The 14,691-nt window shown below is 43.4% G+C and overlaps 1 protein-coding gene across 1 annotated transcript in view; it reads left to right on the top strand.

The window, feature by feature from the left end:
* Positions 1-13,548, top strand: part of LOC145397473 (cytochrome P450 2L1-like) — a 30,868-nt gene extending 17,320 nt beyond the window's left edge. The window contains exon 6 of the mRNA XM_080270527.1: positions 13,442-13,548. Coding sequence (XP_080126653.1) covers positions 13,442-13,548 — 107 coding nt within the window. The remainder of the gene's footprint in view (positions 1-13,441) is intronic.
* The last annotated feature ends 1,143 nt before the right edge of the window (positions 13,549-14,691 follow it).

Genomic DNA, 14,691 nt, shown 5'->3' on the forward strand with positions numbered 1-14,691 from the left:
TTGTTTCCGAAGCACCTTGTACAACGGTTGGGCAATCAGAGCAAAATTAGGGATAAAACTCCTATAATACCCCATTAGGCCAAGGAATGCCCTAATCTGTTTCTTGGTCATGGGTCTCAGGGCTTCTCTAACCTTTCTGATCTTGTCGCCCTGACACTTGCAGCGATTGTTGTCAACAACATGTCCGAGTAACTCCACCTCACTGTGAGCAATTTTACACTTGCTGGGCTTTACAGTCATGTTGAAACTCTGAAGTCTACTGAAGACAATTTCCAAGAGTCTGAGGTGCTCCTCCAACATGGCAGAATGAACAAGGACATCGTCAACGAACATTTCTACTCCTACAATACCATGAAGCACTTGTCTCATGGATTGAATACTGCTGGGGACTTGGTAAGTCCAAATGGGGGGACTTAATACTGATACATCCCCCTGGGAGTAGCAACGGCAGTGAACTGACGGCTCTCGGGGTGAAGGGGAATCTGAAAGAATCCCTTCGCCAAACCAAGCTTTGTGAAGTATCGTGACCCTGCCAACTTGGAGAAGATGGCAATGTGGTCACCCATTGGCTTACCATCCACTTTGGTGATTGCATTTAGCCTCCTATAGTCGCCGAAAATCCTGACTCCACCATCCATCTTGCAGGGTACTACCATTGGACTACAGTAAGGAGAGGAGGACTTTTCAATAGTACCCGCTGTCTCCATGTCGGTAATTTCGTTGTCTACTGTGTCCAGTAGTTGGACGGGAATCGGTTATGACTTAACCTTTACGGGAGTATTCCTGGTCAACTCAGTTTTGTGACAATCAACCTTTGTGAGTCTAGGTTGGTCAGAGAAGACATCAGCATACTGACAGAGTAGTGACCTTATGACATTCTGGTCACCTAATGCTAAGTCAGTGTTAAGTAAGACATCTCCGACAGTCTCCTCCTGACGGGACTGAACGGTTAAGGCTCATCATCATGGTCATCAGCTGGGATTAACGCAGCTGCCTCGTTTTCTTCCAGTGATTGGTCACTGTCATCGGCTACTTGTGGGCCAGTCTCCTCGGGGTTTGACTCATAATAAGCCTTCAACATGTTAATGTGGAACCTTTCACAAAGATTCCCCATCTGAATTATGTATTTGAGGTCCGAAATGCGTTCTACTACATCATAAGAACACTTCCATTGTGCCAACAACTTGCTCTGGGCAGTGGGGAGTAACATGAAGCACTTATTGCCTGGACTGAACTTCCGAAGCTTTGCTTTCTTATAATAATATACTTTCTGAACTTTGCACACCTTGATCAATTCTTCCCTAGCTAACTTGCACGTCGACTGGAGGCGATCAGCCAGATCAAGGATGTAGGTGTAGGTGGTCTTGACTTCAGGGTTGGATTCTTCATTGTCCCATAACTTGCAAAGGACTTGAAGTGGTCCACGGACCGACCTTCCATACACCAGTTCAAAAGGTGAGAACTTCAAGGAATGCTGTGGGGCTTCTCGATAAGCATGTATAAGAGAAGCAATGAACCGCGGCCATTCCTTTGGCTGTTCGGTGGCCATATGCTTTAACATCGTCTATAGAGTCCCATTGAACCTCTCACACAACCAGTTACACATGGGATGATAGGGCGCAGTTCGCAAGCCTTGGATGGACAACAACCTGAATGCTTCGTTGATCATTGCAGAGGTGAACTTAGAACCCCAGTTGCTGAAAACCTCCCTGGGGATACCTGCACAACAGAACACTTCAATCAATGCCTCAGCAATAGTGACGGCCTCTATATTCTTAAGGACCACGGCTTCAGGCCACCGTGAGCTAAAATCAATGATAGTGAGGATATACTTTGATCCATCACTTGCCCTAGGAGAGATTGGCCCAACAATGTCAACTGCTACTCTCTCGAACGGTTCAGAGATTATAGGCATTGGTTTCAATGGCGCAGGACGGACACGTCCCCAGTCAGTGGTATGCTGACACACATAACAGGAACACACAAGCCTAGTTATTTCCTGTCCCATTCCTGGCCAGAAAAAGTCAGCATGGATGCGGTCAGAGGTTTTCTTTTGGCCCATGTGACCTTCCATCACTGAACAATGACCTAATTCGAACACTGCTTGGTGATACTTCGCAGGAACGACGAACTGCAATCCAACCTATCCCTGGGGTGTTTGTGACTCACGGTACAGCCATCCTCACTTACGAAGAAACCTGGCTTGACCTCCCCATGAATACTTAATCACATTATCCTCCAGCTTCTTGCGCACTGAGGCAAGTGTTGTGTCAGACTGTTGTCCTTGGAAAACATCTTGACTACAAATCAGATCTTGCGACGTTGAGACAGTCAAGGGGGTGACACGGTTTGGAGCCTTGGCCATGGCTCGTGTTACTGCAACAGACAAAGTCTGAGTAACAACATCTATGGCACAACTATTTTTTACGCCTGGTATGTTGCCAAGAATGAGGTCAAACAAAAGTTCTGGCATGACAACAGCAGCTGTCAAGCCAGTGTAGAAAGGAGATGCCACCTAGATATGTGCCTCAGGGAACAATCTCACTGATCCATCAATAAGTCTGACTTGGATCTTTTTACATGTGTACTCGTTGGGCTGAACTAACCTTTGCTTGATGGAGCAACCTGAGGAACCATTATCTCTCAGAACATTTAACCCGTCACGTCCCGACCGATTTTCCACCACTGACTCCCCCCAGTCCCGACCAATTTTGGGAAAAATTTTTTTTGGCTCAAACTTCCGCTTTTGGTGAGAAACATCGAAAATTCATAGAGAAATTGCTCACCTGAGGTTTAAAATACTCGATACAGGTAGCAATACCTCCTTACCTTACTGTGTTTTCTATCAAGTTGGCTCCAAAGAAAACGAGTTCTGCGGGAGGGTAACTATTCCACACCACTCATAAACGGCATTTATTTATTTATTTGGTACGAATTTATATGTAGTACGAGAGTATATTGGTTTTCAAACAGTAATATAGGCAATATAAGCATTGTTTCACTCACTACCACATCAACATACCTGACCTTTTTTGGTGACATTACCTGATCATCATTTCTGTCTGTTTCTTCTTCTAATGCTATGTAAACTTTGTCCTCCGCATTGTGATCGATTGGGGAATCACTCTGGCCCTGAATGTCTTTATTGGCCAGGTCATTGGTAACAGGTGAATTGCCAAGACAATGGCACGCGACGGGGAGAGGTCATGCGGGATAAGGCATTATCCCTGTCTGGCATCTTGTACAGGAATAGAGGAAGGTGTCCCATGTATATGTACCAAAAATCACACACAAGAATTGAAAATTGTGCAAATTATGAACCTTGCAATTGCTCGACATACCAACACATCAACGGGTCTAGCTGTGACAAAATGTTGCGATGTATACATACATCGATGGGATGCCTCGGGTTAAGGAAACACCTACCACAAACCCTGGCTGAACAAGAAAGGCAGTGTTGCTGGTGGAAGGGTCTGAGGAGGTAGCAGCCAATCATTGATGAGTCTGTGGAACGAACGATGCATCAAATGTGGCGCCCTGAGAAATAGATGCCTGAGGTGTCGTGCTAACCATCTGACGAGTTGGAGCATTGACCACCTGTGAAGGAGGGTTCACTGTCGCTGGGAGACTGATGAACTGTGGAGAAGTACCTGTACTGGTGGGGTTGGCATCACTGTGCGCTTGTTATAGAATGAAGGCTGCAATTGCATCCTGCCTCCAATACACTAAAGTCAATTGTCCTGGCTGAGGTTTACGTGGTTTGTCCTTGCTCTGCTGCTGCATGAAATACCGGTACTGCTGCTGGTTAGGGTTCTGCTTGTCATACTGCTTCCACTCAGGTTTCTGGGTGTTTTGCCCCTGGTCCTTCTTCTGTGGTTTGTTTGGACCTTGGCCATTATTCTGAGAACGGCCTTGATGTTCGGGTTCAGTCTGAGATGGTTTCCCAGATAAGTCAGCTTTCCTGTTCCAGGTGTGTTGCTTACAAGATTGATACCCATACGCAGTGAAGAATGCATCAGCCTTCTCCACCATTTGGCTGCCATCCCTTACCTGGCAGATCTTAAGCAAAGCCATAAGATCAGCAGGCCACGACTTTTCTAGCTGCATGCGCAGCATAAGGTCAATTATCCTCTCTTATGTGCTATGGGTTTCAGCTTTCTCCACCATTTGGCTGCCATCCCTTACCTGGCAGATCTTAAGCAAAGCCATAAGATCAGCAGGCCACGACTTTTCTAGCTGCATGCGCAGCATAAGGTCAATTATCCTCTCTTATGTGCTATGGGTTTCAGCTTTCTCCATCCACTCATCTAAGCAAGCAGTAAGCCGATCAAGGAACTGAACAGCAGTCTCCTTTTCCTGTAGACACCCCCTAATAAACTGACTCCTGGCGTTGTCAACTGTGAGACCGTACGCTTTGATGAGTGCGGCCTTCATCATCTCATATGTGAAATTGTCTCCATGAATTTTGTGGAGAATATCGAGGGCAGGGCCCTTAAACAAGCTAAGAAACTGGAGCCACTTAGCTGCCTCATCCAGCTGGAACATCTGTGCCATGTCTTCGAAACGAGCTATGAATGGCTCGATTCGCTCGCCTTCCTTGTATGAAGGAAGCTTGATGCATGGGTTGCCAGAACATGTGCAGGGAGAGCCCCCGTGGAATTGGGTTAGCTGCACCAGATGTGTCTGAAGCCAAGGAGTCTCATTTGAGCATCAGCATCTCAAGTTCATGTTTCTCACGTGCCTTGCGCTCGGCATGTTCGGGTTCTCGTTCTCTCTCTCGTTGTTCTCGCTCGTATTCACGTTCTCTCTCGCGTTGTTCGCATTGTTTTTGCTCATGTTCATGTTGAATTCTTCGCTCCTCACGGGCATCACTCTCACGCTGTTGTTCATAACTAAACCATGAGAGCACATATTCTTTAATTTGTTGAGGATCGGTAAGCCCCATATCCTTGGCTTCCTGTACATACAGGTATATATTAGTGGTCATGATGCAAACTCAACTAAGGCTGAGTGGACTGAAGACTGAGTACTGACTGCTATTTTGCAGAGAAATGCTAATAATCAAAAGTAAAGAGTATAGGTACAGGTTGGTGGTGACCAGTTTTATTTAGTTAAACTTGTAAAGAAAATTAGAAAAAAAAATGCAACTGACTGGGAAACTATTACTTAAAAAAAATAGAAATGAATCAATAACCACCAGTAAGATAGTGCCAATAGACTTTAATGATAACAAATACCTAGGTGTGAGTGAGTGAGTATTATCTCATTAATAACTTTAGAACTAGGAGTTAATATCCTGGCGAGGTCACCAGATGTCATGGGAGGGATGTGAAATTATGAATTAAGAATGCTTGATATTACTTGTAAATAGAAACAAGAGACTGACTTGTGAAAATCAAGTAGTAAGTTTTACTTTATGCCGGCTTGCTTCGCCGATTCTCTAAGGTCGAGAATTTATAAACTTTCTCAACAGTACACAGCAGAGACTAATTGCACATGTGTGCTATTTGTTAGTACTGTTAGCCTCTTGAGAACATGACTCCATCCCTGACAATCAATAACTAATGCTAATAGTAATAAACAGGTTCTTGCCGGTGCTTAACACCTGGCTGGCAAAACAGATTTAAGTTTGGTACAAACTTAATCATCATTTCTGTCTGTTTCTTCTCAATGCCAGTTATGAATATTGTAGTTTGTAGTTTGTATTGTAGTTTGTGCAAACTAGGAGTGGCAACTAAATTAAGCATAATGTGGAGAAATAAAACACGAGTCTAATTACATAAAGTTCAAAGAAAAGAACTGTAAATTTATTGATTAGAATAAAATAAATTTACGTTATATGAATCTCAAAATAAATTCAAAAGGGGAATTTCACGGTCACTACGGGACTCATGAATTCAAATAACAAGAGAATACACCACTCACTCATTCAGAAGCTAAACTTAAGCCTAGAAAATCGAACAGAAATACTGGTCAGTGAAGGGGAGCCAAAACGAAAGTCTGGGCGCCTGTGATGAACATCAAAACACTGCTATTCGCTGTAAGCCCACATTGCCAATTCACCATCTAGGAGGAGATTCAGGAACTCGCTGTACAACGGAGGCACTGCTCTATGCTGGGCACAAATCGTCCTATGCTTGAGGCAACTCAAAGCTGACTGAGTTCAAACTAGGAATGGGGACAAGAGATGGCTGTGTTAACCGGAAGTAGGCGTGGCCTAACTTCAACGGTCAACAAAACGAGGGCGAACGATATTTTCGGAAAGAGGGCGAACGATATAGGCTCACAATAAATCACTCAGTGAAAGCACTAATGTCGTGGATAAGAATGGTCACTTGTGAAACAGTGACAAGTGTTCTGAAAACCATCCTGATCAAAGTGAATACAAGGAAGGTTGAACTGAGTGATGCCCAGTGGGAATTTCACTAGAGTTCGTGGTTTTCTCATTGTCACGAATCAATTCGCGACATTTCCCTTTTGTGAGAAGCCACGAACTATTAGTGGAAAACTCACTGTGTATCGCTCAGTTAACCGTTTCTCTCTCCATTTCGGAGTATACTTTTCAAAACATTCGTCACCGTTTTCAAAAGTGACTGGTTTAATGCACGTCACTAAGTGCTCTACTGAGCGATACAATTGTTTCTTTATCGTTCGCCTCTGCTTGCCTAAATCGTTAGCCACGCCTTCTTCCGGTGGCTTGTGCGTCCTGCCCATACAATGTATTTGAAGGCAGTCGAGTGTTTGTTGTGACGGAAGAGGGTCCTGCGCTCCAGAAGTGTGAGAGGTCGCTAGCACCCAAGCTCCACTGAGACAGTTAATCCAGTCCTCCCAACCCCCGGGTGATACATAGCATTCATCGACCGGTATATCCTTTTGTATAATCCTAGTTTTAAGAGCTTAGTTAAGGTGTTTTTCCTAGGCGTAAGTATTTAGCTTTTGTGTGAGTGAGTGCGTCTCATTGATTTGATTTGAAATGTAACGTTAAATTTATTTTTTTGTAATCAATAAATTTAACAGTTCTTTTTCTTGAGCTTAATGTAAAGTAAAATCTTGTTTCATTTCTCCATAATTAAGCTTATTTTCCATATAGCTCCTAGCTTGCATAAACGTTTGCTTTCATAACTGGTACTTAGACCAGTCTTGTTGTATTCACTTAAAATCCGTTGTGCCAGATAGGAGTTAAAGCATCAGCAAGAGCCTGATATTATTATTAGTATTAGTTATTTATTGTCAGGGGTGAAGTAACTTTCTCCAGAGGCTAACAGTACAGTAATTCAGCAATTGTGAGTAATTAGTCTCTGCTGTGTACTGTTGAGAAAGTTTTTGAATTCTCGTTCTTAGAGAATCGTTGCACGATTTAGCAAGACAATCATTGTCCCTGCTCTTCAGTATTATTGAATATTATTATCAATTTAAATAATATTTAAGCATTTATTTCAAAATCACAGTGATATTAAAAAAGCCCCGTGACAATTGGCGACCTCATTCCAGGATATTAACTCCTAGCCCTAAAGCTATTCACGAGATAGTGCTCACTCATTCATATTTAGGTATTTATAATTAAAGTTTATAGGCACAAGTTTACTGGTGTTTACCGTTAATTTAGCAAGTGAATTTTTGCTTTATTAATCCGTAGAGTACTTAACTCTATTTAGTACTTTATTTTTGGTAACGGCAGACGATTTTATTCGCTCCTGGGTAGTCGCTGTACCCACTGTGTTAATTATTGAGTTCTCAGTTATTTGCATTTTTGCTTTAATCTTTGCCAGTTAACTAGATAAGACTGGTCACCACTAGCTTGTGTCTGTATTCTTTACTTGTGTTGATTAGTATTCGTCGCTAAGCAGTCAGTACTCAGTTTCGGTTACTTAGTAAATTGAGCTAGCATCATGGCTACAGCTGTATTTTTACAGGAAGCCAAAGATATGGGTCTTACGGACCCAACTGAAATTAAAGAATACATACTCTCACGGTTCAATTACGAGCAAGAACGTGAGAAAGATGCTCGTGAAGAGCGTAGAATTCAGCGCGAATACGAGCGAGAACAGTGTGAACACGAGCAAAAACAGCGCGAACTCGACTTGGAACACGAGCAAGAACAGCGTGAACACGAGCAAAAACAGCGCGAACTCGACTTGGAACACGAGTGAGAACAGCGTGAGGAACGAGAGAAAGAACGAGAACATGAACTTGAAGTGCTGAAGCTCAAGCGAGATTCCTTGGCTACAGACACGTCTGGTGCAGATGGTCCAAGCTCCACGAGCGTTCTCCCTGCACATGTCCTGGCGACCCCACGCATCAAGCTTCCTTCATACAAGGAAAGCGAGTGAATCGAGCCGTACATAGCTCGTTTTGAGGACATGGCAGACTTATATCAACTGGATGAGGCAGCTAAGCGGCTTCAGTTTCTTAGCCTATTTGAGGGCCCTGCCCTCGATATTCTCCACAGAATTCGTGGAGACAATCTCACATATGAGATGATGAAAGCTGCACTCATTAAGGCGTATGGTCTCACAGTAGACGACGCCAAAGTTCAGTTCATGCGAGCTCGTCTCCAAGACAAGGAGACAGCTGTTCAGTTCCTTGATCGTCTCACAGCTTACTTAAATGAGTGGATGGAGAAAGATGAAACTCCTTCCACGCGTGAGGGGATAATTGACCTTATGCTGCGTACACAGCTAGAGAGGCCGTGGCCTGCTGAGCTCATAGCACAGCTTAAGATCTGCCAGGTGAAAGATGCCAGCCAAATGGCAGAAAAGGCTGACGCATTCTTTACTGCATACGGGTATCAAACTCGTAAGCAAAACACCTGGAGCAGAAAAGATACTGCCAAGTCTGGGAAGCCGTCTCAGACTGAATCCCAGCACCAAGGCCATTCTCAGAGTAATGGCCAAGGTCCAAAACCGCAGTGGAAGGACCAGGGGCAAAACACTCAGAAACCTGAGTGGAAGAGGTACAAGTACCCTAACCAACAGCAGTATCAGCCACGCAACTGACCTTCGGGACAAACTTTTTCACCACCAGCTCAAAAGAGGCAGGAAGCGAATGCAGCCTTCATTCCTCAGCAGCAGCACGGTGGTCACGTCCCTACCAGTGTGGGTACTTCCCCACAGTTCACTAGTCCCACAGTGACAGTGAACCCCCCTCCACAGATGGCCAATGTTCCATCTTCCCAATATAATCCACAAGGCACAATGTTCGCCGCATCAATTCAGCAGCCTCATGAGTGGCTAGCTGCTTCCTCCACAGGCCCTCCCACAGGTGACAGTACCTTCCTTGTTCAGCCAGGGTTTGTGGGAGGCATTCCTGTGAAGGTCCTGAGAGACAATGGTTCCTCAGGTTGCTCTGTTAAACAGAGTTTAGTTCGGCCTGAGCAGTATACAGGTCGACAGATCCATGCAAGCCTTATTGATGGATCAGTGAGATTGTTCCCTGAGGCATGTATCCAGGTGACATCTCCATTTTATACTGGTACGACACTTGCAGTTGTCATGCCAGAACCTTTATTTGACCTCATCATTGGAAATATTAATGGAGTCAAGGATAGTTGCTCCGATGACGCTACTCAGACTTTGGCTGCTGCGGTAACACGAGCCATGGCTGAGGCTCTAGACTGTGTCACCCCAGTGATCATTGAATCGCCGCAAGATCTGATGTGTAGTCAACTTGTTGTGCAAGAACAACATTCTGACCCGACACTTGCTGCCGTGCGGAACAGACAAAAGGGTCGAGTGATAAAGTATTCACGGGGAGGTCAAGCCAAGTTCCTTCGTAAAGAAGGACGGCTCTACCGTGAGTCACGAACACCCGAGGGCGAGGTTCGACTGCAGTTTGTCGTTCCCGCCAAGTACCGCCTAGCAGTGTTACAATGGGGTCATTGCTCAGCCTCAGGAGGTCACATGGGCAAAAGGAAGACCCAGGGCCATATCCGAGCTGACTTTTTCTGGCCAGGGATGGGACGAGACATAGATAGTTTTGTCCGTTCCTGCAGTGTGTGCCAAAGTATCACCACTAATCAGGGACATGCCCTTCCTGTGCCATTCATAACCACACCTGTAATCTCTGAGTCAGTTGAGAGACAGGGTAGTGGTGAAGTGGGTGCAGACCTGACGTCTCGCCTATTGGCCCCACAGGACACATTATGTCCAGGGCCTGTACATACATATTATGTACCGTAAGTTAAGGGGGAAGTTGAGAGGCGACTTGAGGCTATAAGGATTCTCGGCTTCCCGGTACTAATAGAAGTACTGTAGGTTAAGGGGGAAGTTCGAGAGAGAACTCCGCAGAGGCGACTTGAGGCTATGGAAGACCCAAGTTTGCACAAGGATTCTCAGCTCCCCAATACTAATATAAGTACTGTAGGTTAAGGGGGAAGTGAGAGAGAACTCCGCAGAGGTGACTTGAGGCTATGGAAGACCCGAGTTTGCACAAGGATTCTCAGCTTCCCGATACTAATATAAGCACTGTAGGTTAAGGGGGAAGTTTGAGAGAGAACTCCGCAGAGGCGACTCGAGGCTATGGAAGACCCAAGTTTGCACAAGGATTCTCAGCTTCCCGGTACTAATATAAGTACTGTAGGTTAAGGGGGAAGTTCGAGAGAGAACTCCGCAGAGGTGACTTGAGGCTATGGAAGACCCAAGTTTGCACAAGGGTTCTCAGCTCCCCGATATTAATATAAGTCCTGTAGGTTAAGGGGGGGGGGTGAGAACTCCGCAGAGGCGACTTGAGGCTATGGAAGACCCGAGTTTGCACAAGGATTCTCAGCTCCCCGATATTAATATAAGTACTGTAGGTTAAGGCACAGGTTGAGGACCCGTGTGCAGTTCGAGGCTATGGAAGACCCGAGTTTGCACAAGGATTCTCAACTTGCCGACACTAATCGTGTGCTAAAATTAATGGCGACCTCGAGTGTACTTTTCGTAGCATGTACTGATTGCTAGGCAGAGAGAGTAATTGTAACTTAATAAGAATTTTGTCTCATTGACACTTTTGATGCTCCACCTTAATTGGTTTTGCAGGTTCAGCAATGGGTGTAGCAGTTTTGCTGTGCGGCCCAGCTGATCGTCTGCCGCACGCTGCCGCCTCTTCTCCTCTGCCTTCGTCGTCGTCATATTATTTACTGTGTCATTTTACACGTAGGTACAGTTACACTACAACTGTCACACTTACACCGTGTATTACATACACCACGCTACACAACAGTTAGTTGTCAGTGTAAATGTAGTGAATTTTCGCTCAGTTTGACCTGAGTACAGAATTTTCACCGTCGTCACAGAGTTTTTCCCTCAAGCTTGCTTCTATTAACGTAAATACGAGTTTTTTTTTCGCTCACTGGCGACTGTGACTTTCTCCTGTAGCAGGATAGCACACACACCACAGTGTGAATCTTGTGTGAATGACTTAGGATGTGTACATATATATATATATATATATATATCCACAAATTTTTTCCCATAAGGAAAAAATTTAATTTTGTAGGGGTGTAATGTCACGAATCAATTCGCGACATTTCCCTTTTGTGAGAAGCCACGAACTATTAGTGGAAAACTCACTGTGTATCGCTCAGTTAACCGTTTCTCTCTCCATTTCGGAGTATACTTTTCAAAACATTCGTCACCGTTTTCAAAAGTGACCGATTTAATGCACGTCACTAAGTGCTCTACTGAGCGATACAATTGTTTCTTTATCGTTCGCCTCTGCTTGCCTAAATCGTTAGCCACGCCTTCTTCCGGTGGCTTGTGCGTCCTGCCCATACAATGTATTTGAAGGCAGTCGAGTGTTTGTTGTGACGGAAGAGGGTCCTGCGCTCCAGAAGTGTGAGAGGTCGCTAGCACCCAAGCTCCACTGAGACAGTTAATCCAGTCCTCCCAACCCCCGGGTGATACATAGCATTCATCGACCGGTATATCCTTTTGTATAATCCTAGTTTTAAGAGCTTAGTTAAGGTGTTTTTCCTAGGTGTAAGTATTTAGCTTTTGTGTGAGTGAGTGCGTCTCATTGATTTGATTTGAAATGTAACGTTAAATTTATTTTTTTGTAATCAATAAATTTAACAGTTCCTTTTCTTGAGCTTAATGTAAAGTAAAATCTTGTTTCATTTCTCCATAATTAAGCTTATTTTCCATATAGCTCCTAGCTTGCATAAACGTTTGCTTTCATAACTGGTACTTAGACCAGTCTTGTTGTATTAACTTAAAATCCGTTGTGCCAGATAGGAGTTAAAGCATCAGCAAGAGCCTGATATTATTATTAGTATTAGTTATTTATTGTCAGGGGTGAAGTAACTTTCTCCAGAGGCTAACAGTACAGTAATTCAGCAATTGTGAGTAATTAGTCTCTGCTGTGTACTGTTGAGAAAGTTTTTGAATTCTCGTTCTTAGAGAATCGTTGCACGATTTAGCAAGACAATCATTGTCCCTGCTCTTCAGTATTATTGAATATTATTATCAATTTAAATAATATTTAAGCATTTATTTCAAAATCACAGTGATATTAAAAAAACCCCGTGACACTCATCAAAGTACAATGTCACGAATTTATATAAATACACTCGCGCGAATTCATGACAATGGAAAGTATGTAGATTTGCATTATTACCCTAACCTGTCACCAAGCAATGGGAATTAGGCTGCAAAGGACAAAAATCTCTGACAATAAGGAGAACCCGTACTGATACAGAGTCTCTTACCACACCCATTATTATAGAAACTCTGCAAGTACCTATCAAAATAAAATCAAGCTGTTCACCTAAATAATGAATGGTACAGTGTAACTAGTCCCCTAGTTTCATACTCCCATACACATTCACCTGGCATTAGCTGACCACGAGAGAATTTGTGGTCACAGGATCAGTTGACTCTCAATAAATTTCCTCGTGTGTTAAGTGGAAGAGAAAACTAAAGCTATACAGACTATGAAAGGGGTGAAACAGAGACAGAAATATGCCAGTGTTTACCTTTATTAGCTGACTGTTATGACAGTGATGATTCTCCCCTCCCGTTCAATAGAAATTCTCGTTATGTGTCGATAAATCACAATCCAGCACTAAAATATTAACCCAAACACTTCAGTAAAAAATTTGTATTAATAATCACGTCATTACCACCCTTTCCGCTGCAACATTATTCCGCAATTGTTTTGCATATGAGTATCATTAACTTCTTCGTTAATTCGTCGTTACCCAGTGTGCTTCCAGGACACTTAATGGAAAAATGCAACTACGGTGAAATGTGGGTGTGTGGCTTCATTCCGTTGTTTAATTATGTCAATATGATATGCTCAACATTTTTCTGTTTTCGTTACAAGTAAAAATGCAGCTAGGGAAAGAGAAGGCTTAGGATGAATGCCTACCGACTGCACGAGTCATTAAGGCAGATAGTAACTGGTTGCTAAGCTCCAGTCCTCTAGACTATGACTGTGTTACAATCGTATTTACGTCTAGGTCCCCCACTCTACTGCTGGGTGACAAAAGACAATGGAGAAACAATTGCCCAGAGTCTGACAGGCCTGCTTTATCGACAAGAACAACAGATGGAACATTATATTTAAAACATGAAGTTAACTGAAATTCTCTTTTATCTATTTTTTCTTAGCGTTAGTGTGAACTTGTAGTGAATGCTGACGAAACAGTTAAATTTGGTACGAGAGGTGTTATTGTGGGAGTGAATGCATTAGGAAGACAGACATTTAGATGGAGCGATAAAATGGAACGAGAAATGTGGGAATTGGATATCAAGGTGAAATGAAAATAGTTTAGATGCATAAAATCGGCTGATCGTGAATGAAAATAATTATGTCAAAGAATATTACTTTATCGTATGCACAGAATATCATTGAATTATGAGTGATGGGTGTGCCCGCCATACACTCTACTCCATGTTGTGGTTCCATCAGATGAATGTTCACTGTGACAAACCAAACGGTTTCCTTTAATCCAAGAAGCCAATGTACTGTGCTAAATGGTAGCCAAGTAGCCATCGAGAAAACAGCTAGTGTTCTAGTGGGTTTTGGCACTATAGCTACAGGTGGCCCATAGTGATTATTGCCCGGGAGTGGATGAACTTAATAACTGCTCGCATGATGCCAGTCAGGGACAAAAAACTGGTCAGTCTCACCTTCAGTATCTGAAGTAAATTGGAGCATATCTGGAGTGAATTGCTTTGTTCTGGTCTCCAATGTTCCTGATATTATAATAAAGGACTGATGATGAATGGTGATATTTGATGCAGGGAAACACTACATAAGGGTTGTTATTCTTAGATGAAATTGGTCTTTCATTACACGACTAAGCAGTAAAGCTGGGCAGTTCTGCTTTTCACTATACGCTATGTATTACTAAGCGCTTTTTTCTCTTCTCTTGGGCTTTTAATGAGCATTTTATTCAGTACCGATGAAGAGAATCGAGGCGAAGGCTTCTCGTCTCAGCTTCCATCAGCCTATTCCTCTTCTCTGTTATTGCATCTCTCGCTGTTCGATCGCTACTGTTTAGTCTCTTGTAATTTGCTTGCACTCCTCTTTTTACGGCAGGCACGCAGCACCCGTCATGTTACACACACTCTTATCCATTTAGTATTCAGCTCTTAAATAACGGTCAACCAGTGCTCTCACTCTTTCATAATATTCAGTGTGTCAAATATGGTACTGTGTTAACGATGAAATGTCGAACAGACAGAAAAGCAGTGATTCTATTTT

The sequence above is a fragment of the Coenobita brevimanus genome, chromosome 41 (assembly GCF_032717465.1).
Source record: "Coenobita brevimanus isolate Jiangsu-jjx chromosome 41, ASM3271746v2, whole genome shotgun sequence".
In the NCBI taxonomy this organism is placed as follows: Eukaryota; Metazoa; Arthropoda; class Malacostraca; order Decapoda; family Coenobitidae; genus Coenobita; species Coenobita brevimanus.